Source organism: Microcaecilia unicolor, chromosome 10 (assembly GCF_901765095.1).
Source record: "Microcaecilia unicolor chromosome 10, aMicUni1.1, whole genome shotgun sequence".
Lineage (NCBI taxonomy): Eukaryota > Metazoa > Chordata > Amphibia > Gymnophiona > Siphonopidae > Microcaecilia > Microcaecilia unicolor.
Genome location: NC_044040.1, coordinates 18,397,706 through 18,425,093, shown reverse-complemented (window position 1 = coordinate 18,425,093; position 27,388 = coordinate 18,397,706). Strand labels below are relative to the sequence as shown.

General features: G+C 46.0%; 1 protein-coding gene across 1 annotated transcript; it reads left to right on the top strand.

Annotated features, from left to right (window-relative positions):
- The first annotated feature begins 880 nt into the window (after positions 1–880).
- SMKR1 (small lysine rich protein 1) lies at positions 881–24,125 on the top strand. The gene is made up of 2 exons (XM_030216887.1): positions 881–967; positions 23,659–24,125. The coding sequence occupies exons 1-2, from the start codon at positions 899–901 to the stop codon at positions 23,869–23,871; spliced, it is 282 nt and encodes a 93-aa protein (XP_030072747.1). The 5' UTR covers positions 881–898; the 3' UTR covers positions 23,872–24,125.
- Positions 24,126–27,388: the final 3,263 nt, after the last annotated feature.

The following is a 27,388-nucleotide window of genomic DNA, read 5'->3' as shown; positions in this document are numbered from 1 at the left end:
TTGTGGCTGGTTCTGATACTATTTACAGTATGTGGCTGGGAGTGATTCTTGTGGTGCTGCAGTGCAGGTCCTGATTCTGGTTGCCTTGTGGCTGGTTCTGATTATACTACTTACAGTATGTGGCTGGGGCTGATTCTTTTGGTGCTGCTGGTCCTGATTCTGGTGGTTCTGTGGCTGGCTATAATGGTACTTATGTGGCTGGCTCTGATAGTACATACAGTATGTGGCTGGGAGTGATTCTTTTGGTGTTGCAGTGCAGGTCCTGATTCTGGCGGTTTTGTGGCTGGTTCTGATTATACTACTTACAGTATGTGGCTGGGACTGATTCTTTTGGTGTTGCAGTGCAGGTCCTGATTCTGGTGGTTCTGTGGCTGGTTCTGATACTACTTACAGTACGTGGCTGGGAGTAATTCTTTTGGTGCTGCAGGTCCTGATTCTGGTGGTTTTGTGGCTGGTTCTGATACTACTTATAGTATGTGGCTGGGACTGATTCTTTTGGTGTTGCAGTGCAGGTCCTGATTCTGGTGGTTCTGTGGCTGGTTCTGATACTACTTACAGTACGTGGCTGGGAGTAATTCTTTTGGTGCTGCAGGTCCTGATTCTGGTGGTTTTGTGGCTGGTTCTGATACTACTTACAGTATGTGGCTGTGACTGATTCTTTTGGTGCTGCAGTGCAGGTCCTGATTCTGGTGGTTTTGTGGCTGGTTCTGATGCTACTTACAGTACGTGGCTGGGAGTGATTCTTGTGTTGCTGCTGGTCCTGATTTTGGTCTGGTTGCTGGGAGTTGTCGGTGTTGCTGCTTCAGTCCTTACACCCACTGTTGCCATGGCAATGGGTGTAAACAGAAGAGTGATGCATGCTTGGCATTGAGAACTCAGGGACCTGGAGAGCAGCTACATGAGGCGGACTAAGAAGAAGAGCAATCAAAGAAAGAAGAGCCCAGGGAGCCGGCCTGCACAAGGCAAGGTAAGAGGGCTGGATCCAATGATCTCTAGCAGGTGCAAAGTACACCCAGAGCTGCTGTCAGCTGTGCACCCACACGCGTGTAAGTGAGGGAATGTGAGTAGACGCACGTCCCAAAGGGGCTTCAGTTACTAGGACTGGAAGTTAAGAAGGTTAGTGCTTTTGTAATTCAAAAAAACAGACACCACCTTTTGCTTTGTATTACGGACCATCATAATGTGATATAATCAAAACTGCTGTTGTGGATATTCACGCAGGAAGTCCTCTGGCTGCCACCGTGTCTCAGGTGAAGCTTAGGTGTAACCAAGCAGGGTGACAAAGAGATAAAGAACTTGCTGAAATGGGAGAAAATGAGGCAAAAGGAAAATACAGTTAGACCCAGGGCTTTTTTCCGAGGGGGTACTAGGGGGGAACTGAGTACCGGCACCTTTTCCGTTACCTGCTAAAATTGACCCATGGACCCCCAAGTTTTAATGGCAGAGCTCAGGCTCTACGCACCAATTCTGTCTTGTCATAGATTCTGTGACTGGTTGCAGGGGGCCTGGCTATTATGGGGTGGGTCCCTCGGTGATCACCCCACTCCTGAAGGGATGGCCTAGCATTTGAGTACCGGCACCTTTTTTGCTAGAAAAAACACACTGGTTAGAGCAAAAGTAAACATATCTGAAAAATTGTGACACTCAAGGCAAAGGACAGGAGCTGGACGTACTGGGGTGTCGTAACATCCCCTCGCTTGAAGTATAGGGATGGTGGTTTGTATTTACATCACTATTCCAATGCCTATATCCAGGGTTTCTGTTTTTAGGTGTAAATTTAGTTTCTTTTCCCGATGATTAGAGGGTCTTTCCAGGTTACAGAAAATCAGTGTTTTTGAGATGCAGGTACTGTAGCAGGGTATCTTTTGGTTGAATCATATAGGTTTGTGCAACTGATATATTGTCAAAGCTGAAAAGACACAAAAATGGGGGTGAACCCAAGACAGGCAAAGGAAGAAATGAGAGAATACTAGGGGAAACAGGGCCGCCGAAAGACTGAGCCAGGCCTGGGACAGAATCATCATCACCATTGCCACCACCGCCCCCCTCCCTCCCGAAGTACTTTGGCTGGCCCGCTGCTTCTTCCTCTGCCCAGCATTGCCTGCCCCTGCGACTGCTTTCTTCAGGTCGCACATGCTCAGCCTCAAAACTGAGCGTGTGCGGCCTGAGGGCCCAGCATCTGATAGACAGGCAATGCAAGGGGGGCCCGGCGCCGGAGTTTTCTCTCTCCTGCTCCTGTTGGGACGCAATCACCCAGGTCCCGTCAGGAGCAGGAGCAGGAGAGAGAGAGACCCCTGCATCGGGCCCCGGGGAATTTTGTCCCCCCTGCCCCCCCTCTCGGCGGCTATGAGGAGAAATAATGATTTTCTGTGAGATTTTCCTTGGGGGAAGAAGTTGCATCTGGGATGTTTTATCAGTGTTTATCAACTAAAACCTAAAATCAGAAGTTCAACCTATAACTAAAGGAAGCCCTTAGGTCTTCCATATTCCAGTCTGCAAGATATGTGAGCATGCAGGCGAACAGCCCTGTCCGAAATGCATGGAGCATTTTTTTTTAATCTAAAACATTTTCTATTTGTAACCCTGGGTCCGACCCACACTGGCCCATTCCTCTGGGTACAGACAACTTCTCCAGCCCTCACAATCCCATAACCCAGGGCACATAATCAAATATCAGTTCTCTTGCCAACCTCCATTCCTCCGCACAGCTCTCCTTCCACATGCACGGTCATTCCTTTCACCAGTCCAGCTCGGGAGGGGGTTAATGGTCCAGAATAGAGATCCAGGGCTTTGGCAAATAAGCAGGGCTTTACGATGAGCTTTACCGAAGAACCAAACAGCGCACCAAGGATTTTTCTTAAACGATGCAAACTCATCTTTACTGCACTTTCTACTACTACTACTACTTAACATTTCTAAAGCGCTACTAGGGTTACGCAGCGCTGTACAATTTAACATAGAGGGACAGTCCCTGCTCAAAGAGCTTACAATCTAAAAGACAAGTGAACAGTCAGTCCGATAGGGGCAGTCAAATTGGGGCAGTCTGGATTTCCTGAAAGAGTTAGGTGCCTAACGCAGCATTGAAGAGGTGGGCTTTAAGCAAAGACTTGAAGACGGGTAGGGAGGGGGCTTGGCGTAAGGGCTCAGGAAGTTTATTCCAAGCATAGGGTGAGGCGAGGCAGAAAGGGTGGAGCCTGGAGTTGGCGGTGGTGGAGAAGGGTACTGAGAGGAGGGATTTGTCCTGTGAACGGACTTTTTTTTTTTTTGCACTTTCTGCAAGCGGCAGGCAAATCCATTATTTTTATAACTCCATATGCACAATAGAACTCCTCCGGTCCATTCAAGACCGTGTATTACAACATAGTAACAAAGTAAGTGTCGGCAGATAAAGAACCTTTTTCTCAAACTTGATCATCTTTGCAATTTTCAGTATTTACACATTTACAAATACTGCCTGGCCTTTATCCATCCCAGGGGCTGGTAATAAGCTGAGGCAGCTCCTGAATTTTCCTGATCACAATCCACTTCCCTCAGGCACAGACCCTTTTAGGCTGTCCTTCCTTCCAGGGATGCACTTCAGAAGATGCACCCTGGTCTTGGACAGATTTCCCCTGTCCTGGTTCCTGCTTTCGGGCTGGGTTCCCATTACCCACCCTAGCCTCTTACAGCTTCACAGTTGCCACTGACTATGGCAGCGACTGCTCCTTAATTCAGCCCAGCGGCATAGCCAGGCACCCAATTTTGGGTGGGCCTGGGCCCAACATGGGTGGGCAGAAGAACTCCGCCCTGTCCCACGAGTGATTTGGTCTCTCCCTCTCTTGCCTGCATGCCGGCCATATGGTCTCTCAAACATCCCTCCTCCCCCGCATGCCTTTTAAGTAGAAGATTTTCACCGGCAGCAACTAATACACACTGCTCATGTTGGCCCCACAGCCTTCCCTCTGATGCAACTTCCTGTTTCTGCATAGGCGGGAACATTTCAGAGGGAAGACTGTCGGACAGGTGCGAACAGCATGTATCAGTCGCTGCTCACTGCAGGCGAAGATCTGCTATTTACAAGGTATGCAGGAGGGACAGCTGTTGGGAATTTTGGGCTGGTAGGGCTTGGGGATCCCTGCCAGCCACTTCATAGGTGTGCTGCTATTGGGTGGGCCTGAACCCAAAGTAGGTGGGCCTGGGCCCACCCGGGCACACCCTTGGCTACGCCGCTGATTCAGCCTGGGTTTTATTTAGCCACTTTGGGATCCCCCTCTCCTCCAAAGATCCTGGTGGGGGTACGGGCAATCAAAGACCCAGTGTCTCCTCCAACTCTAACATTTATTACCTCTTAAGTCTCTCCTTTCTCTCACTCACACACGCACAAACATTTCTTCCTGCAACTTATCCCATGAATCCCTACCCCTTTGGGCAGGATCCCCACACCTCACTGAATTCAAATCCTACCCAAGTACCGCTGGAGAGTTCTACCACTTTAGTAATCCTTAATATAATAGGGGATTACATATTCATCCACAGAAAGAAAATATTGTTCTATTCAAATAAAGGAAGTATTAGAGATTGACACGGGGATAGGGACCCGCAGTAACCAAGGGGATAAGTACATAAGTGTTGCCATACTGGGACAGACCAAAGGTCCATCAAGCCCAGCATCCTGTTTCCAACAGTGGCCAATCCAGGTCACAAGTACCTGGCAGAAACCCAAACAATAGTAACATTCCATGTAGAACCCCAAAGAGTAGCAAGATTCCATTCAGAATCCTAAATACATAAGTGTTGCCATACTGGGACAGACCAAAGGTCCATCAAGCCCAGCATCCTGTTTCCAACAGTGGCCAATCCAGGTCACAAATACCTGGCAAGATCCCAAAAAAGTACAAAACATTTTATACTGCTTATCCCAGCTATTGTTGGGGTTGGAAGGATAGAGGGTGGTGGTGGTGGTGGTGGTGGAGAGGAGGGTTATTATAGCTGCTCGCTGTTATTCGCTGTACCTCAGGGTTCTGTTCTCGGTCCTCTCCTGTTCTCCATCTACACTTCTTCCCTTGGCTCTCTGATATCATCCCATGGCTTTCAATACCATCTCTATGCTGATGAATCTACCTCTCTACCCCTGAAATCTCAACCAACATCCAGACCAATATTTCAGCCTGCCTATCTGATATCGCCGCCTGGATGTCTCAACGTCATCTGAAACTTAACATGGCCAAAACCGAGCTTCTCATCTTTCCCCCTAAACCTACCTCTCCTCTCCCCCCTTTCTCTATTTCTGTGGATGGCACTCTCATTCTCCGTGTCTCATCAGCTCGTAACCTTGGGGTCATCTTTGACTCCTCTCTCTCCTTCTCTGCTCACATTCAGCAGATTGCCAAAACCTGTCGTTTCTTTCTCTATAACATCAGTAAAATCCGTCCCTTCATCTCTGAGCACTCTACCCAGTGCCGTAGCAAGGGCGGCTGACACGGCGCACCCCCCCTCGGCACGCGCACACATGCACCCCCCCCCCGAGCACATTCTTACTAAAGGGGACGGGCGGGAGGGCCGCTCCGCCCCGAGTGCATGTCGGTGGGAGCTGCGTCGGCTCCACTGGTTCCCTGCTCTCTCTGCCCCGGAACAGGAAGTAACCTGTTCCGGGGCAGAGAGAGCAGTGAACCAGCGGAGCCGACACCCCCCCCCCCCAGCAGCATGCACCCGGGGCGAACCGCCCCACCGCCCCCCCCTTCCTACGCCACTGACTCTACCAGAACCCTTATCCACACTCTTATCACCTCTCGTCTTGATTATTGTAACCTGCTTCTCACCGGCCTCCCTCTTAGCCATCTCTCTCCTCTTCAATCAGTCCAAAACTCTGCTGCGCAACTCATTTTCCGCCAAAGTCACTATGCTCACATTAGCCCTCTCCTTAAGTCACTTCACTGACTCCCTATCCATTTCCGTATTCAATTCAAACTTCTCCTTTTGACCTATAAGTGCATTCACTCTGCCGCTCCCCAGTACCTCTCCACTCCCTAAGCCTCCCCTCGAGTACTCCATTCTGTTGATAACTCTCTCTTATCTGTCCCCTTCTCCTCTACTGCTAATTCAAGACTCCGTTCCTTTTATCTTGCTGCACCTCAAGCCTGGAATAAACTTCCCGAGCTTGTACGTCTAGCCCCGTCTTTGGCCGTTTTCAAGTCCAAACTCAAAGCCCACCTCTTTACCACTGCTTTTGACTCCTAACTCACTTGCCCTGTCCTTTTATTCTCACCTCTTTATTCCCTTACCCTTAATTGTTCTGTCTGTTTACCTGTCTTATCTAGATTGTAAGCTCTTTGAGCAGCGACTGTCTTTTTGTGTATGGTGTACAGCGCTGCGTATGCCTTGTAGCGCTATAGAAATGATAAGTAGTAGTAGTAGTAGTGTTATTATTATTTTCTATTTGCAATTTATACACAACTAGTAAAACAGGCCTGTTTCTGACACAAATGAAACGGGCGCTAGCAAGGGTTTCCTCGGAGTGTGTATGTTTGAGAGAGTATATGTGAGAGTGATTGTGTGAGAGAGAGAGAGTGAATGTGCAAGTGTGTGTGTGTGAGAGAGAGAGATTGAGACTGGGTGCGAGTGTGTCTGTGAGAGAGACAGTGTGTGTGTGAGAGTGTGTGCCAGGGGCCCCCGCCCCTTCCTCCCAGTTCCAGTGTCACTCCTTCCTCCGTGTTCCAGGGTCGCCCCCCCCCCCGTTTTTTTTTTGTTGTTTCCCAGTTTTTGTACAGGTGGTGCATTCCCTCCCTCCTCTCCTCTTGCCCCCTCCCTCTCTCCTTCCTTGCCCCTCCTCCCCCCCCCCCAAGTTCCAGACCCCCTCCCTCCCTCCTCCCCTCTCGAGTTCCAGACCCCCCTCCCTCCCTCCCCCGTTCCAGACCCCACCTCCCTGCCTCCCTCCCTCCCTCCGATTTCCAGACCCCCCTCCGAGTTCCTGACCCCTGGACCCCCCTGCCGCGACCCTCTCGAGCCCCCTTCCCACCGCCAACCCTCCCCCACCACCGTCGCGTACCTGTGCTGGCTGGGGACCCCAACCCCCGCCAGCCGAAGTCCTCTTCTTGGCTGTGCGGCATGGACGAATCATCTGATCAAGTTTTAATCTGTTTGTCTGTGTGCGTCTGACGTCCTGTGTATGTCCATGTATCCAGCAGTGAACGCTGCGTATGCCTTGTAGCGCTATATAAATGATAAGTAGTAGTAGTGAACGTATATATTTATTTTGGTTCATTGCTGCTCAGAAGGAAGTTGAAGAGCAAGATTCACATTAATCCATCCCACTGAGAGGGGATTACATATTCCAGGGATAAGTAATGCTGGATTAAGTGAAGTTTTGTAATCAGTTATACAATTTAAGAGCGTAGTTATTACGCTAGCTTGTGGATTTTTTAGCAAAGGTCCCATTTTAGACAGTGAAATCTAGTTACTAATAACTGGGGTTAACAGTAAAATAGCATGTCTTAATTAATGGTAGCCCACATCGATAACTTCTCACTTAATTAAAGAAAAACGTAGAAGAAAACAAATGTCTCTAGAAATCAAAATCATTGTTATATGTTATAAACGTGACCCCAGTATAGGGCAATCAAGCAATTATGACATCATTGAGATTGGCTCTTAGTCATTGGTGGAAAGAGGTATTATGACATCACAAAATCAGCTCTGTTTACTAAAGCCTGAAACTCTTTGCACTAAAGTGATCAATGTGGCTACTGTTAAGATGTGTTATTTTACCACTAACTCATGCTATTTTAGCACAGGTCCCATTTTGTGCAATGAGACCTGGTTACTAATAACGGGGGTTAACAGTAAAATAACACGTTGATACTTCCCCCTTTAATTAAAGAAAAAAAGAAATGTCTCTAGCAATCGAAATCACTGCTATATGTAATAAAAGTGAGTCTAGCACAGGACAACGAAGCCATTGTGACATCACTGAGGAGGTTGGCTCTTAGGCATTGGTGAAATGAGGCATTATGACATCACAATATCAGCTCTGGTTACCAGAGACTGAAACTCTTTACACTAAGGGGGGAAAGTGAGCCAAGTATAGGACAGACAAGCCATTGTGACATCACCGATGAGGTTGGCTCTTAGGCATTGGTGAAATGAGGCATTATGACAATATCAGCTCTGCTTACCAGAGACTGAAACTCTTCACACTAAGGGGGGAAGTTATCAATGTGGGCAACTGTTAAGGTGAGTTATTTTACCACTAACTCATGCTATTTTAGTACAGGTCAATATCAAAACAACCCTTCTTTCAAACTCTCTATACCAAACTATTTGGAACATTTTTTAAGGACCATCATATATGAAGCAAAAACTCATTTCAGCATTATTGCTTCTTCAGTCCAATTTTTTCTGTATAGGTATGGTGTTAAAAATTAATTGACTATCAAAAGTACTTATAACTGTTCATAATCCAAAAGTGAGCAAGTTAAACACTTGGGGCCCTGTTTACTATGCCACGCTGTAGGCATGCTATTGTTTTTAGCGCAAGCTAAAAATTAACATTCGCTAATGCTAAAGACATCCATAGGAATATATGGGTGTCTCTAGCATTAGCATGTGCTAAATTAAAACGCGTGCATTAAAAACGCTAGCGCGTCTTAGTAAACAGGGCCCTTATTTTGGGTTACTTGATGCAGGCTTCAGTGGACCACAAATGTTTCCAAATTCCAACATGAACTGCCCAGACAGCTTCCCACTTCTTCACTTCAAACTGCCCGAGCAGTTACCCGACATGGCGACACTGTAGCAGGGGCACAAGTACCGTAAATGCCAAACAGAAAAGGCATTAAAGGTCCAATTTTACTTTATACTCCATGATTCAGCAGAAATCTGCCTGGGTGGAGAATTCTGAGATCCCACGGATTGATAGACTCACAACAACGCTACCAAAGTCTTTTTAAAGACTACTCCGTTATATTACTGACTGAACGTATTTTATATTGAAGACGCTGATATCCATTTATTGAGATAAGACCCCTGAGGCAGGCCACCGGCCGAAACACAGTACTGTGTCGGGTCTTGAATCAATAAATTCTTCTCAAGCATCCAGATTGTCCTTGTCATCACTGGAGTCCGTGGTCCATTTCCCACTCCCTTTTTTTCCCTCTTTTTCCATAACATGGCTGCACGTTGTTCAAACAATCAAAGATGGCTCCTAATGTGCCTTTATAGAATAGGCTCCCAGACGAACTAACAGTATCCAGATCCTGCTACACACATTTATATGTGTTTCAGAACAGGAGTAAATGTATGTATATAGGACCAAATTCTATAAATAGCGCTGAAAAATCTGTGCCGAAGAAAACGTGTTAAGTGCTGTTCTATAAATGGCGCTGAAGGTTATGCGCTGTTTATAGAATACGTTTAGGAGGAGATTCTATATATGGCGTCTAAAAAATTGGTGGTGAAATCAGTGCCGACTAAGCGCATTCTATAATCTGCACCTAGATTTAGGCACCAAGTATAGAATACACAGTTGATATTTCAGCGCTCATATCTGTGTGTATCTATTTACGCCAGAGAAAACCTAGTGCAAATCTCGGTGCATAGATTTAGGGGCACTGCGCCATATTCTATGACTAGGTGCCTAGATTTTGGAACGCCCATGAAATGCCCATTTCCCTGCCCATAACCAAGCCCCTTTTTGCCTCCATGTGTTAGAAGTTCGGTGCATGTAGTTACAGAATACGCTTAGTGAGTTGTGCGCCTAAATTCTAATCAGTGCCATTCAGCGCTCAGCTTGTTAAGCCAATTAAGTTACGCATGGTATTATAGAATCTACACTGATTTTGGTGCCTAAATCTAAGTGCACTATATAGAATCCAGGGGTTAGCGCCGGAATCAGTGCCTAACTTTAGACGTGAGGATATACACCAAGAAAGGGATCTAGGTGTCGTTGTTGATGATACGTTGAAACCTTCTGCTCAGTGTGCTGCTACGGCTAAGAAAGCAAATAGAATGTTAGGTATTATTAGGAAAGGAATGGAACACAAAAATGAGGATGTTATAATGCCTTTGTATCGCTCCATGGTGCGACCACACCTCGAATATTGTGTTCGATTCTAGTCGCCGCATCTCAAAAAAGATATAGTGGAATTAGAAAAGGTGAAGAGAAGGCGACGAAAACGATAAAGGGGATGGGACAACTTCCCTATGAGGAAAGGCTAAAGCGGCTAGGGCTCTTCAGCTTGGAGAAAAGACGGCTGAGGGGAGATATGGTAGAAGTCTATAAAATAAAATAATGAGTGGAGTTGAACGAGTAGATGTGAAGTGTATGTTCACACTTTCCAAAAATATTAGGACTAGGGGGCATGCGATGAAGCTACAATGTAGTAAATTTAAAACAAATCAGAGAAAATTTTTCTTCAGTCAATATGTAATTAAACTCTGGAATTCGTTGCCAGAGAATGTGGTAAAGGCGGTTGGCTTAGCGGAGTTTAAAAAAGGTTTGGACGGATATGGAGGCTGTTAGACAATGTGAGGCTGAGGCCATGGGACTGGAAAGAGGCAGGCAGCCAGGACTTGGGGGGGGGGGGGGATCCTAAGAGACAGGTAGGAGGGGAGACCGGGGGTGAAGTGTTATGGTCTGGTCCAGCAGGAAAAGGAGAAATGAGAGTGTTGGGTTGCCCTGTAGCCTGGGACAGGGAGTATGGAATACCAAGGACAACAATGAGGGGGCTGTGCTGGTGAGAAGGGGACATAATACATGGACTAATAGATGGCTGCAGGGAATGTCACTGGATGTCAGCTAGCAAGTTATAAGTGATCGTCTTGATAATGTGCTTCTTCCACTTGTTTGAATATTGGTCATTCACATATGCAGACCCACAACTAGAAGAGGGTGAGAAGGACAGCTGCCCCGATGCAGAGCATCTTGGGCAAAATCCCCCTCCCCTTCCCCTTCCCCAATAAAACTGAAATGTAAGTTAGCAGATGAAAATCCAGGAGAAGGCAGCTGTCTTCCTACCATCCAGTTTGACAGAGAACAAAGGAGATGGCTAAAGAAAGGGAGGGGGTGGGGACAGATGGGCACGAAATAGCTTGCCTGTCCCAAAAGCCAAAATAACTAATTATGAACTATGTACTATGCATATAAATGATGCATTATGAGCAAAATGTGTAATAAATGTTGGACGATCCTCACCGATTACTGGTGAAAGAAGGACCCTCACCCCTTACAGTCAATAAGAACAGAACCTTTAGAGTTCTGTTGGGTACAGAAGATAGGCCCCAAAGCACCAGTATATAGTCTTCCAGCTGATTTGGGAGAGGGAAGGGGTGGTGCACTTCCTCCACTGTGTTCCGCAGAGAGCCACAATCCTTAACTCTTACATGAAAATTGCTGCTCTGAAGCTAAAGTTGTGAAGGTTAAAAGGTGAAGTGAAAGAGCTTATGAGAGCCAAAGGAACATCTTTCAAAACATGGAAAAAAGGATCTGAATGAAGAAAAGAAGAAGCAGCATGTGCACTGCCAAGTTAGATGCAAAGCACTGAGAAAAAAGAATATGGAGAGAAACTTGCAATAGAGATAAAAAAAAATCTTAGTAATAACTTTTTAGGTATGTTAGAAGCAGAAAGCATGAGAGGGAATCTGTAGGGACTTTAGATCATTGAGGAATACAAGGAGCACTCAGGAAGGACAAGGCCATAGTGGAAAGTCTGAATGCTGATGACACAAAGTTATTCAAAGTCGTTAAATCGCGGGAGGATTGTGATAAATTACAAGCAGACCTTACAAGACTGGGAGACTGGGCGTCTAAATGGCAGATGACGTTTAATGTGAGCAACTGCAAAGTGATGCATGTGGGAAAGAGGAACCCGAATGATAGCTATGTCATGCAAGGTTCCACGATAGGAGTCACGGACCAAGAAAGGGATCTAGGTGTCGTCGTTGATGATACGTTGAAACCTTCTGCTCAATGTGCTGCTACGGCTAAGAAAGCAAATAGAATGTTAGGTATTATTAGGAAAGGAGTGGAAAACAAAAATGAGGATGTTATAATGCCTTTGTATCGCTCCATGGTGCGACCGCACCTCGAATATTGTGTTCAATTCTGATCGCCGCATCTCAAAAAAGATATAGTGGAATTAGAAAAGGTGCAGAGAAGGGCGACGAAAATGATAAAGGGGATGGGACGACTTCCCTATGAGGAAAGGCTAAAGTGGCTAGGGCTCTTCAGCTTGGAGAAAAGGCGGCTGAGGGGAGATATGATAGAGGTCTATAAAATAATGAGTGGAGTTGAACGGGTAGATGTGAAGCGTTTGTTCACGCTTTCCAAAAATACTAGGACTAGGGGGCATGCGATGAAGCTACAATGTAGTAAATTTAAAACGAATCGGAGAAAATTTTTCTTCACTCAACATGTAATTAAACTCTGGAATTTGTTGCCAGAGAATGTGGTAAAGGCAGTTAGCTTAGCGGAGTTTAAAAAAGGTTTAGACGGCTTCCTAAAGGAAAAGTCCATAGACCGTTATTAAATGGACTTGGGGAAAATCCACTATTTCTGGGATAAGCAGTATAAAATGTTTTGTACATTTTTGGGATCTTGCCGGGTATTTGTGACCTGGATTGGCCACTGTTGGAAACAGGATGCTGGGCTCGATGGACCTTTGGTCTTTCCCAGTATGGCAATACTTATGTACTTATTTAATACTTTGCTTCAGATCTACTTCTGCTAGAAATGGTTTTCAAGGGTGACAATACAGAGGAACTGAAACAAATCCCAGTGAACCTGAAAGACGTACTAAGCCAATTCGCCAAGTTAAAGAGTAGTAAGTCACCTGGACCAGATGGTATACTGAAAGAACTCAGACATGAAATTGCTGATCTGCTGTTAGTGATCTATAACCTGTCATTAAGATCGTCCACAGTACCTGAAGATTGGGGGGTGGCCAATGTAATGCAGATTTTTGAAAAAGGATTCCAGAGGTGATCTGGGAAATTACAGACCAGTAAGCCTGACGTCAGTGCTGGGCAAAGCAGTGGAAACTATTATAAAGAATAAAATTACTGAACACACAGACAAACATGGTTTAATGGGACAGAGTCAACAAGGATTCAGCCAAGAGATACCTTACCTCACCAATGTGCTTAATTTCTTTGATGAAGTGAATAAACATATGGATAAAGGTGAGCCAGATGATGTAGTGTATCTAGATTTTCAGAAAGCTTTTCACGAGAAAATTAAAAAGCCATGGGATAGGAGGCAAGGTTCTGTTGTGGATTGGAACTGGTTATTAGATAGAAAACAGAGTGTAGGTTAAATGGCCATTTCTGTCAATGGAAGAAGGTGAATAGTGGAGTGCCACAGGGATCTGTACATATTTATAAATGATTTGGACATCGGAATGACAAGTGAGTTGATTAAATTTACAGATGAAACAAAACTATTCGAAGTTGTTAAAACACATGCGGACTGTGAAATATTGCAGGAAGGAAATTGGAAGACTGGGCATCCAAATGGCAGATGAAATTTAATGTGGACAAATGCAAAGCGATGTACATTGGGAAGAATAATCCAAATCACAGTTATTAGATACTAGGGTCCACCTTAGGAGTCAATACTCAAGAAAAAGATCTAGGTGTCATTGTGGACAAAACAATGAAATCTTCTATCCATTGTGCAGCAACCAATAAAGCAAACAGGATGCTAAGAATTATTAGGAAAGGAATGGAAAATAAGACCAAGAATATCATAATGCCTCTGTATCACTCAATAGCGAGACCTCTTCTTGAGTGTTGTGTGCAGTTCTGGTAGCCATTATCTCAACAAAAGATATATCGGAATTAGAAAAGGTTCAAAGTGTGACCCAGTGGCGTAGGAAGGGGGGCGGTCCTCCCAGGGTGCACGCTGCTGGGGGGGTGTCGTCTCTATTGGTTCCTTGTTCCCTCTGCCCCGGAACAGTTCCTGTTCCGGGGCAGAGAGAGCAAGGAACCAGTGGAGCCGACGCAGCTCCCAGCGACGTGGGCTTGGGGGCGGATCGGCCCTCCCGCCTGCCCCTGCCAAAGTAAGGTACAATGCGCTCCGGGGGGGGGGGTGCGCGCCGGAGGAGGGGGGCGCGCCGCACTGCTCCCGGGGGGGGGCGTGGCAGTGACCTGCCCCAGGTGCCAGCCGCCCCCGCTACGGCACTGGTTTGACCAAAATGATTAAGGAGATGGAACTCCTCTCATATGAGGAAAGGTTTACAAGGGAAAAGAGACAGATGAAGGGGAGGGATATGATAGAGGTCTACAAAATCCTGAGTGCAATAGAATGGTAAACGTTAATCGATTGTTTACTCTTTAAGAAAAAGTACAAAGTCTAGGGGACACTCCATGAAGTTTATTTATTTGGATTTTGCTCACACCTTTTTTCAGGAGTAGCTCAAGGTGAGTTACATTCAGGTAATCTGGATATTTTTCTGTCCCAGGAGGGCTCACAATCTAAGTTTGTACCTGAGGCAATGGAGGGTTAAGTGACTTGCCCAAGATCACAAGGAGCAGCAGTGGGATTTGAACCAGCCACTTCTGGATTGCAAGACCGGTGCTCTAACCACTAGGCCACTCCTGCACTACTTGGTAATGCTTTTAAAATGAATAGGAGGGAATATTTTATTCACTCAGTTGAACAGTTTAGCTTTGGAACTCGTTGCTGGAGGATATGGTATCAGCAGTTAGTGTATCTGGGTTTTACAAAAACATTTGGACAAGTTCTTGGAGGAAAAGTCCATAATCTGCTATTAAGAGAGACATGAGAAAAGCCACTACTTTTCCCTGGGATCGGTACCATGGAATCGTACTACTCTTTGGGATTGGCCACTGTTGGAAGCAGGATACTAGGTTAGATGGACTATCGGTCTCATCCAGTATGGCTATTCTTATGTAGTATGGAAGCAATACCGTAACGGCAAATTGTGGTGGATTTAAGATTGTCGTGCACACAGGCAGAGGATTGGTGAGAAGAAAGCTTTCTCAGAATGGAGAGTGGGGGCTCCCAAATCCCAGTATTTGGATGCCTTCAGAATGTAGCACCCTAGACATGTGTCTGTTCTGCCTACTCTTAAATCCAGCCCTGTCTATGATGTTTTAATCTTACTCATCTCTTCACCTTTACAAATCATGAGGAGCTGAAAGGTTTTTTTGTTTTCCCCAAAAAGAGTGTGTTTGTGTTTTTTATACTCTCAAACATCCTTTAGGGAACAGCTATTTTGTCCAATCTTGGAGATCACCGCTCCAAAGGAATGTAGGGCCTGCACTCAAAGTCCTATGCAAATAGGCTTATGGACCTAAATATATATATATACCCTAGAGAAGAGGAAAGAGAGAAGGTATGATAGAGACATTCAAGAGTGTTAATGGTAGAAATAACGACTAAGAAGCAACACTTTTTTTCAATAGAATGGAAGGTCTAGGACAAAAGGTTATGATAGAATGCTCAAAGAAATATTTCTTCCCAGAAAGAGTGATAGATGCATGGATTGGCCTCCCAGTGAAGGTTATGGAGGTAAAAATAGTAATGGAATTAAATGAAGTGGCCAAAAAGTGAAAGAAACAGTCATAACAGTCTGATCACTAAAAACCAACCTGTTCAAAAAGGCATACCACAATGATCTAGCCTAAATTCCAGATAACAAAACTTATACCAGAACTGGACAAAACTGAACCCTCGATACTCGATTGCTTAATTTACTCTGTCACCATTGAACTTTAATGCAATACCACTTTATTTCTCATTCCGGAAATGAACTCTCTATACCTGACTGCTTAAAGTACTCTGTCACTTAAGAACTTTAATGCAATACCACTCTGTATTCCTCATTCCGATAATGGCGATCGCCACTACGGCATAATGTAAGCCACATTGAGCCTGCAAATAGGTGGGAAAATGTGGGATACAAATAAATAAATAAATAAAAGAAAACCCAGAGAGAAACTGGGATCTATGGATCTATAAAATGAAAAACTTTGGGCAGCGTACATGAGCCTTGTGGTCCTTGTCTCCCCTCACAGTCTGTGTTTCGAGGATTTTCAGCAATGCAGCATTGTCATATGTTGTCTGTTTCTTCATGGCAGGGGCCTTGGCATCATGAACCATCTTTTAAATAACAGCAGAATCAACAGAAGGACTTAACATGGTAACGTATGTAATGATAACCTGCAACCAGAGCTGTCTGTAGCCTGGAGTGGGAGCCTAGTGTGGTAATGCGATTTGAATCACCCCTTTTTTCTGCTCCTATTTCCCCACTCCATCCCCCTCTCTGCCTCCCTTGTTCACGTCTCACCCCATCCCCGGTGCTCACCTTTTTCTCACTCACTATTTTCACTCCCACTCACCTATTACACACCCCATCATAATCTCCTTTCTCGTTCTGCCCGTTATTCTCTCCCTCGCGCGCTCTCTTCCCAATCGCCTTCTTAGCCTCACCTTTTTTTTCCCCTCTTGCTTTTACCCATGGGTGGCCATTCTGTAGGTGTAATTGTACCTCTGATATTAGGCAAGCTCCTTCACTCAGTCCAGTGAAGGGTAGTTTGTGTTGTTCATTACCCCAAATCATTTTGAAAAGTTGACGCCTAGGCTTTCACTACCACAAAAGTGGGACTGTGCCTCTCAGCATGCTGCTGGTTCTCCCGCTGCATGTGGTTGACTCATTCTGCTCAATCAACTGCAGAAGGGAAGCAGCAACAGGCTGTTCTCACTTAACCAGCACCAGGATGCAATAGAAGCAGCTTCACTTACATAAGTACATAAGTATTGCCACATTGGGACAGGCCAAAGGTCCATCAAGCCCAGCACCCTGTTTCCAACAATGGCCATTCCAGGTGACAAATACCTGGCAAGATCCCAAAAAAGTTCAATACATTTTATGCTGCTTATCCCGGAAATTGCAGTGGATTTTCCCCAAGTCAATTTAATAATGGTCTTTTTTAAAACCCCGCTAAGCTAACCGCCTTTACCACATTCTCTGGCAACGAATTCCAGAGCTTAATTACATGTTGAGTGAAGAAAGATTTTCTCTGATTTGTTTTAAATTTACTACTTTGTAGCTTCATCACATGCCCCCTAGTCCTAGTATTTTTGGAAAGAGTAAACTTAGAGAGGCAGTGTCTCCTCCTGCCACCAGTGGCCCCATGGAAAATTTGATTCTGCTGCTGCCCTTATCTTTCATCATCCTTCCACTGGTGGAGATCCAGCACCGTCACTCTTTTTCCTCTTCCTCCATCATCCTTTGGTGTGGTCCTGGTGAGGCGGAAGTCTATAGGTCTGTTCAGGTGGTGTGACTGCTGCGTGGCCTGGTGTATTCAGATCAGGCTCTGTACACAGCATGACAATGGAGAGTGTTACAGTGAACAGTGTGAGTATGCATAGAATGATGTGCAATGTCATATTATACACTATGGCAGAGTAGAATATGACACTTTCATCATGAAATATGGCATGACAATGTACTGCCCGATACTGAAACTGCCAGGTATGGAAAAATGTTCCTCTGTAGTTGTCACCTTGCTCCTTTATTTTTGTGGAGGAGGGGAAAGATGGAGGGGGAGGTAGGTGTAAGGGCCACAGGCCACCAGGAAAATCTTCAGGGCGAAGGGTTGGGGGGGGCCAGAGATCATAGACCACCTGGAATATTTGTGGGATCAATGGAGGGGGGGGATTCTGTTGAGTTTTGTGGGGGAGGTATTATGAGCATCGAGGGGGATCAGGGAATCTGGGCTGCAGTGGCCCAAGTGACATTTTTTGAGGGTGGGGGTAGGGGATGAGAGTCGGTGAGTTCAGCTTTTGTCTCCCTTCCAATCAGTGCTTGAGCCAATCCCCTCCCTGTCAGTTCATGTGCAGGAAACATTTACTCATTGTGCAACAAATAGCTGCATATTACCGTGACAGTGTGCACTGTTTTTGTCTGACAGCATGCAATTAATGCTGCGATAATTTGCATGCCATTAGTTTACTGTATCAGGAGTAAAACAATGATTTTTCTGCACATTTGCTAAAGCACTGTGTACTGAGGCCCAGAAAAGAAAAGATGAGATGATTCCTTAATACTGACCTCAGCATGATGTAATACAGCAACTATTATTTTCATTGGGGGTCATTAGTCGGCACGCAGTGGTAAGTCGCTTCCAGCCGTGGCCTAAACTAACCCCAGATGTTCGATGCTGGGGTACGTGTGGCTATATCTGGATATGACTGCCAATGCCCCGTATTTTCATTGGGGTCATTAGTCGGCACGCAGTGGTAAGTCGCTTCCAGCCGTGGGCTAAACTAACTCCGGATGTTCGATGCTGGGGTACGTGTGGGGTACGTGTGGCTATATCTGGATATGACTGTCAATGCTCCGTATCATTAGTTGGCACTCAGTGGTAAGTCGCTTCCAGCCGTGGGCTAAACTAACTCCGGATGTTCGATGCTGGGGTACGTGTGGGGTACGTGTGGCTATATCTGGATATGACTGTCAATGCTCCGTATCATTAGTTGGCACTCAGTGGTAAGTCGCTTCCAGCCGTGGGCTATACTAACCCCGGATGTTTGATGCTGGAGTACGTGTGGCTATATCTGGATATGACCGCCAATGCCCCGTTAACTTGCCATATAAAGTTAGGGCAATTTGTTTTGAGGTCCTAACTCTATGTGGTTACTTAGCTGGTTTGCAGACCAAAAGATAAACAACGCTAACTGGCACTTCTGGACTGCCCTCCCATGGGAGGTGGTAGGGATGAAAACAGTAATGGAATTAAAAAATGCGTGGGACAAACACAAAGGAATCCTGTAGAGAAGGCATGGAACCAAACAAGCTTGGTGGTGATTAGAGGGCAACACCAGTAATTGGGAAGCAAAGCCAGTGCTGGGCAGACCTTCTACGGTCTGAGCCCTGAAAATGACAAGGACAAATCAAGATCAAGTAAATGTATGTAGTATCACATCATACCTTATACCAGTGGTTCCCAAACCTGATCCTGGAGGCAGGGCCACCGAGAGGGGGGGGGGGGGGCAAAATTCCCCAAGGAGGGCCCGGCGCCAGGGTCAGGCCGCCGGCGCTGCAGTTCCCAGTCTCACCTGCCTGCCTCCTCGGCTCCAGGCCCCCTGCATTCGAAGCGGCAGTCACAGATCACCTCCCTTCGTGCCTTCCCTCCCTGTGTCCCGCCCTCGCGGAAACCGGAAGTTACATCAGACGAGGGCGGGACACAGGGAGGGAAGGTCAGCAGAGAGGCGATTTGCGACTCAAGAGAGGCAATCTGCGACTGCCGCTTTGAATGCAGGGGGCCCGGAGCTGTGGAGGCAGGCAGGTGAGACCGGGGGCGGCAGTGGCGAGGGGGGGGGGTGGAGGCGGGGTGGCTTTGCCCCAGGCCCGGCCTACTCTCTCGGCGGCCCTGCCTGGAGGCACCTCAGCCAGCTAGATTTTCAGGATGCACTAAATATATATTTATGAGAGAGATTTGCATGCAGTGGTGGCAATGCATGCAAATATCTCTCATGAATATTTATTGTGGATATCCTGAAAACCAGACTGGCTGGGGTGCCTCCAGGATCAGGTTTGGGAACCACTGCCTTATACTGAGTTTATCTTGTTGGGCAGACTGGATGGACCTTAAAGATCTTTATCTGCCATTATCAGTCTTAATGGTTGCCCATATTGATAACTTCCTTCCCAAATTGCTGCTGAATATTTGCAAATGGCCAGCTAAATAGGGTTTATCTGGGCAGGAATCTCTCTTGCACAGTTAAACCCTTTTAAATATCAACCCCTTTATCTTTTAAACTTCTCCCTTGTATTTGACTTGGTTTAATTTGTATACATGGTATGATAAGGTACATTTGGGCTAGAGGAGACTATGGATTAGAATATTTCAAGCAGAACACAGGAGACAGGTAGTTATCAAGGGAAAAAGTTTTTCTGCAGGCAAATAACCTCAGATCTGGAGATACTCAGCTTTCGCCTTTTTATAATTCTACAAAATCAATATTTGGTCTGTATTCTGCTTTTATTTGGGGAACTACTCAGGTGCAAGATTTATTTTCACACCTGTGTTTGCAGAATAATGCAAGACAGCTGGTTCAAGTCACTTTTACTGATTGTGATTAGTTATCAGAAGGAAAAACAGCTTTTAAACAAAAGGGAAAACTTTTTTTTCCTGTGACCTCACCCAGTGGCCTTGTGGTTTATGACATAGGGAAGGTAATTTTTCTTTTTTTAACAAGGCACACAGCTATCCATGTTGTGCCTGTTTCATACAAGCAATCACATCAATAAATCTTTTCCTTAAAAATATCTCAGAGAAGTTTTATTAATTTATTGTTAATCAGTCCCAGATCATGGAATAGATAGAATATTCTATAATGGATATTTGGGGATCAGAACTGGGATCCACATTCAGCTTTGGATTTGAGGATTTGTACAAACTGAAACTTGGTGTAAATCCTGGCACATAATTTAGCTGCAGATCCCTGGTATTCAGTAATATTGTGTCCATCTTTAGTTAACGCCCCTGACCTGCGATGCCCCTCCCATGGCCACACCCCCTTTTGAGTGGCACACCATAAGATTTGAGTGCGTATCTTTGTAGCAAGTTGTGCATGTAAATCCAAACTGCCAATTAACGCCAATAATTGGTAGCACCTTATTATTGCTAATTGACTTGTTAACCAATTTAATTGCCCACGCACTCTTACGCAGATTTGTGCACCGTTTATAGAATCCGGCCCAAAGAACTTGCTTATATGCAGTATGTTTTCCTTGTGCCTATCCCCCAAATTCTATCTATGGCGCCTTAAGTTGTGCATGCTAATTTGGCCACATTGTGCTCACAACTTGATTAACAAGCCAATCAGCACCGATAATTGGTACTTAACCAATTAGCGGCACTAATTGGCTTTAATTAGAATTTACATGCACAACTTTCTAGGCGTATTCTACAACACGGTGCATGTAAATTGTAATGCCAGCAGTCAAAAAGGGGGTGTGGAATGGGCAGGTTGTGGGCATTTCAAAAAACTATGTGTACTATTATGGGATACACCCAATCTACGCCTAATTTAGGGGCAGGTATTTAGGCCTGATTTTAGGTGGCTGAAATGGGTGGCCTAAATTTTAGTTGCAAAAACGGCGAGTATGCACATTCTATAAACTGTGCCTAACTTTAGGTGTAACTTATAAAATCACACTAACCGTGGTTTTTCAGCAGCGATTTTTAAGGCACCATTTATAGAATTTGGCTCTATGTTTATATGTTGGGGCAATTTTATAAGTGCCTAGTTACTACTACTACTTATCAGTTTTATAGTGCTACTAGATGTACGCAGTACTGTACACTGAACATGTAAGAGACGGTCCCTGTTCGACAGAGCTTACAATCTAATTAGGACAGACAAACAGGACAAATAAGGTATAGGTATAAGGACAAAGAATAGCAAGATTCCATGCAGAATCCCAAAGAATAGCAAGATTCCGGAATCCCAAAGACTACTACTGCTACTACTTATCATTTCTATAGCGCTACTAGACGTACGCAGTGCTGTACACTGAACATGAAGAGACAGTCCCTGCTCGACAGAGTTTACAATCTAATTAGGACAGACAAACAGGACAGAGAAGGGAATTACTTTAGGTGGGAATTATATAACAGATATGGGTACTGAACGAGTGAGTTAAAAGCTTTGCTCTGCCTTTGAGATACATTGCTCATTATGATCACTAGAAGTGGTTCATAATAACAGAAAAATTAAACTAATAAAACTCATTTCACCCTACCTACCACGCACCTTCCCTCACCTACATATGAAAAATGCAGCTCTACATGCTCGCAATATTTCTAAAATTACACACAGAAAGACCCTCTGACTCGTCCAGTCCACACTGCTAAACAGGGGCGCAGCCAGACTTCGGTGGAAGGGGGGTCCAGAGCCCGAGGTGAGGGGCACATTTTAGCCACCCCCCCGGCGCCACCAACCCTCCCCCCGCCATTGCTGACCCCCCCCCCCCCCCCGGCAGCTGCCGCCACCACCTTGACCCAGTGTGTTTGGGGTTAACAGTCCCCTCTCCAGTGGGGCTGGGCTACCTTTGAGAACCTAACAGGGAAATCCATCCCATATTAGTCCCTATAGGGCTGAAATGTCAGCTGATAACTTTGCCAGAAGAAAAATATCGGATCACAGCTATAGATAAAGATAGGTTATAAAGGATAAGTTTTAACTCCTGTGGGAATATATTATAGCATTAGAAAGTTATGACAGATAGTCCCATAAAAAAGCATACGTTACAGAAAAAAAAATCTTACCCATAAATATATCCGCAACAGGCCTGGGACTCTGAGAGTCAGAAATTCGGCCTCCTAATGCTCAGAACTAATTCTCCATTATCATTAATAAGGGAACCTGTTATTGACAGTTTTGAGTTACTGTCCATTGCATCACTGCCGATGATTTGATAGCAGGCTCAAAGCAAATCTTGAAAAGCAGAGAGAGTGGTTTGATTTGATTGCATACTAATGACATTTCATTCCATATCACACATTTCATGTGATAATGATCTGAGAAGAACGCAAAAGACCTTCAGGTCTCACTAACCTCTTGTCATCTTGGAGGTCACGTTACCTAATCCTCTGCACTGTTAAAAAAAAAAAAAAAAAAGTTTACCACCTAGAGAAGGGGCACTGCTGGGTCTGGCAACATGACACTTCCTAAGAAAATGTAAATCTTGTTATCTTTGCACTAATTGCCGTTATATTCATGTTAGTTTGCCATTTTTAGCCTTTTTAAACCTGTAAAATGAAAAATAGGATGTCTGAGGGCCACAGCCTGCCAGGCCACAATACTAAGGGACCCTTTCACTAAGCCATGTAGGCACATCAATTTTCAACTACCGCCCGGCTACCGCGTGGCCCGGGCGTTAATTTTATTTTTTTACCCGTGTCCACTATTCTGGCGCACAGCGCTAACCGGGCAGTAATCAGCATTGTATGCGCATAGACCATTACCGCCCGGTTAACGCATGAGACCTTACCGCTAGATCAATGGGTGGCGGTAACGTTTCAGGCCCAAAATGGATGCGCGCCAATTTTTATTTTGCCGCACGTCCATTTTCAGCCCCCCCCAAAAGGCCTTTTTTGCAGGCGCGCTGAAAAATGGACCTGCTCGCGTCCAATACACACGTCTACACCAGCGCAAGCCATTTTTTTGGGCGCACCTTAGTAAAAGGACCCCTCAATACTTATTTGTGACCACAGTATACCCCTAAGATCTGCAAAGTGAAGTGACAGAAAGTGAACAGGAAGAAATTTAGCAAAATGAGCTGATTCACATCAGTTCATCCAGTCTAATGCTGCACCAGGACTCCCATTTCACCAGTCTGATATTGCACCTTTTTAGGGTAAATTCAGCCTTTATCAAGGGAGTCATTTTTCAGGCGGTTTGGAAGACGGGAGGAAGAGCAGCATGTTTCAAGGTGGAGCAAAGTTCCAGAAGTGAGTCTGGGGGGAACGGCAAGGGTAAACGTTTGGAGATGGCTGAGACTCCTCTCAGCGACCTCCAAACTTTTACCCTTGCAGGGTTAGTGTCGGCTACAAACTGTGAAAACCAGGGTTGCTGGTGCGGGAATGTTAAGGTAGCAACTTGAACTCCGGCAATATAACAGTTAACATGTCTCCTATCTTGATTTTCAGCCTGCCAAAAGTGCCAAGGGCGCCAGCAAGGGCAAGAAGGGCAAAGGTAAAAAATCAGGGAAGGCCGGCAAATCCCCCATTCCAGAACCGGATATCCTTAGCCCGGCAGCCATGCTAAACGTCTACTACATCGCTCACAATGCGGCAGACTGCCTGGTCTTTCGAGGCTACCCCTGGCCAGGTGCCATCAAGAAAGGGAAGAAAAGGAAATGAGCTGGAAAGATGATGTATTACCACAAGAAGACATCCCAGACTGAGAGGTGCCAATTTTTCATGGCTGAGGAAGAGGAGGATGGCTCTGGCTATGCACAACCAGTCTTTCCCATAGTCGCTGTATTTTTAATTAGCGCCGAGCTCCTCCTGGCATGGCTTGGTAAACACGGGATCATAGGCGCAGGTCGGATCTCAGTGATTGTGCTAGTGTGTCTTTGGTTGATAGGGTATTTGCTTGTTCTTGATTTTTTTCACTAGCCACAGTGAAATAAAGAGCCTTTATCTGGCTCCAGTTATGTGTCTGTGTGTCCTTCATGAGCAGATTATATTTCTGCGCTATACTGTATGAAGGTTAATGAGAAGAGGGGACAGTTTCTTTCCTAAAGAACTAAGGGGCCCTTTTACTAAGCCGCGATAGACGCCTACCTGCATCCTACGCATGTCAATTTTGAACTACCACCGGGCTGTCGCACAGCCCGGGCGCTAATTTCATTTTTTACGTGCGTCCCGTAAATTTTTCCAGCACGCGGCACTAACCGGCAGGGGCGTAGCTACGTGGAGCCACGGAGGCCTGGGTCCCTGTAGATTTGGCCCTGGACCCCCCCCCCCTGCCAATGACCCTCTCGACCCCCCTCCTGCCGCCAACCCGCCATCTGCTACCTTTGCTGGCGGGGGTTGGGGTTCCCCGCCAGCAAAGGTAGGCGACGGTGGGGGAGGGTTGGCAGCGGGAGGCGGGGTTAAGAGGATCGTCAGCAGGGGGGGGCCAAAGTTAGTGATGGTGGTGGTGGTGGTGGCAGCGGGGGGGGGGTGGGTCGGCAATGAAGGGGGGGTCGGCGGCACCGGGGGGGGGGGGGGCTAAAATGTGCCTCCTCACCTCGGGCTCTGGACCCCCCTCCCGCCGAAGTCTGGCTACGCCCCTGCTAACCGGGGCGATAATTGGCATTGTACGCGCATAGACCATTACCGCTCGGTTAACGCGTGAGACCTTACCGCTAGGTCAATGGGTGGCGGTAAGGTCTCAGGCCCAAAATGGATGCAAGCCAATTTTATTGTGCCGCACGTCCATTTTTGGCCCCCCCAAAAAAGGCCTTTTGTGCAGGTGTGCTGAAAAATGGACCTGCGCGTGTCCAATACACGCATCTACACCAGAGCAAGCCATTTCTCCGTACATCTTAGTAAAAGGACCCCTAACAATCCAATACGTTTAGCACTCAGATTTCTTCTGCAAATAAGGAAGTGTTACATGATTTTGTTCCCTGCAGTGATATATGTGGGATTGTGCTCTTGCCACGAAAATCAGGAAAGAATGCCAAAGTTAGGACTAAGGTATTTGATCCAGATTTTTGTTTTCTTTAGATCCATGATGGACGAATCTAACTGAGTGGTAATGGGCAAATTCTGGGCAAAGATCTGGATGGCGTTAACAGTGATATTTTGACCTTAAGTGGCACCTCAAATTAGATGCTTCAACAATACATATAGTGCCCCTTTTACTAAGCTGCGGTAGGTTCTATGCGCACCCAACGCACGCCAAAATGGACTTACCGCCCGACTACCGTGTGCTTTTTGCGGTAATTTCATTTTTGGCGTGTGTCCGCTACGAGCATCTGAAAAATAAATTTTATTTTTGGACGCGCGTAGTGGACGCGCACCAAGTGTCATCTGATGCACGTAGGCCATTACCATGCAGATTGTTTACCGCTAGGTCTATGGCTGGTGGAAAGGTCAGACACCCAAAATGGACGCGCGGCAATTTTGATTTTGCTGCACATCCATTTTTGGCAAACATTTTCAAAAGGCATTTTTTTGTACATGCGCTGAAAAAATATTTCTGCGGGAGCCCAAAACCCGCGCCTACACTACCGCAAGTCACTTTTTACCGCGGCTTAGTAAAAGGACCCCATAATATTTCTCCTTAACTGAAAACTTAGGGCTAGATTCATATATGACACCCAAAAACTGTTATTGTATAAGCTGCACCTACAGTTAGGCATGGTTTGTAGAATCACGTCTAACTTTAGCTGCAGCCAGTGGTGTACTGGTAAATTTTTAACAACAGCCTCTCTCCCCAGGTATAGCCAGCCCTGCAATTTGGGGGGTGGGGCACAGAGCTGGCTATACCCGGGGAGAGAGCCTGGGGGGGGGGCAATGCATTACTCTCTCCATGAAAAAAAATGTAAATGCTCCCAGGTTCCAATCTAATTCATGTTTAATGTGGGATAAAATGCCATAAATAAGTAAATAGATAGAAACTCTGAATGTTAAGCACCTGGTATTCATAACATGTCTGTTTTAGAAGCCCTTTACCGGGAGAAAAAAAAAATGTCTGCACCAATATAACAGGGTTTGGGTATCCCTATAACCAGCCCCTCCAAATAACACACCGATTATGATTTATAACAAATTACTACTCTACCTATGAAAAGTTTTATTCCCTTATTATACTTCCTCTGTGTACATCCGTATGCACAAGCCGGCATGTTTGAAAATACAACTTTTTTTTTTATTTTTTACAGTATCCACCCCACCTATTCCAGACCTCCTCCCGCTCCCCCCAGTCCCCCGAGCCGCAGCACATACCTGAAGGCAGCCACCCTGGTGGTCTAGTGGATTCTCCGGGCAGGAAAGATCCCCAGTCTTTCCTGCCCGCTGCCGGCGCTGACCCTCCCGCTGCCTCATCTTCTTTAAAATGGCTGCCGAGACTTACAAGGGCGGCCTCGCAAGACTCCAGCGGGGAGGCTAGCAATCTGCCTGTTTGTCCAGATTTCTGGACAAACGGGCAGGATGGCAGGCGGCCCGCCCACCAGCCTGTCCGTTTGTCCAGAAATCCGGACAAACGGGCAGATTGGCAAAAAGAGGACATGTCCAGGTAACTCCGGACATATGTAACCCTAGACATGACCCCTCTTACTCCCCCAGTGGTCACTGACCCCCTCCTACCTCCCAAAGATGTGAAAGGAACAGTAAGTACCAGGCCTCTATGGTAGCTTCATATGTTATGGCCAGTCCTATTAGAGCAACAAGCAGGTCCGTGGAGTAGCCTAGTGGTCGGTGCAGGGCACTGTACAGAAGGGAAACCAGGCCCAAATCCTACTCTAACTGTTACACTTGTGGTGGAAAGTGTGAGCCCTCCAAAACCCATGAAAAACCTACTGCACCCACATATAGGTGACGCCTGCAGCCATGAGGACTATTGTAGTGGTGTACAGTAGGTTTTTGGTGGGTTTTGGAGGGTTCACCATACAATATAAAGGAGTAACGGGGGAGGTGTGTACCTGGGATCATTTATGTGGCGTCCACTACAGTGCCCTGTAAGGTGCCCCATTGCTCTGCTGGGATGTCTGTGTGGCCAGTCTACTAAGGATGCTGGCCCCTTATATATCCCAATGGCTTGTTTTTGTGCATTTGTTTCCCTTGGACATTTTTTTTTATTCAATAATAGTCCCAAAAGAAAAATGCACTGAGTACAAAACGTCTAGGACATGCCCATTTTCAAAACAAAACAAAACAAAAATAG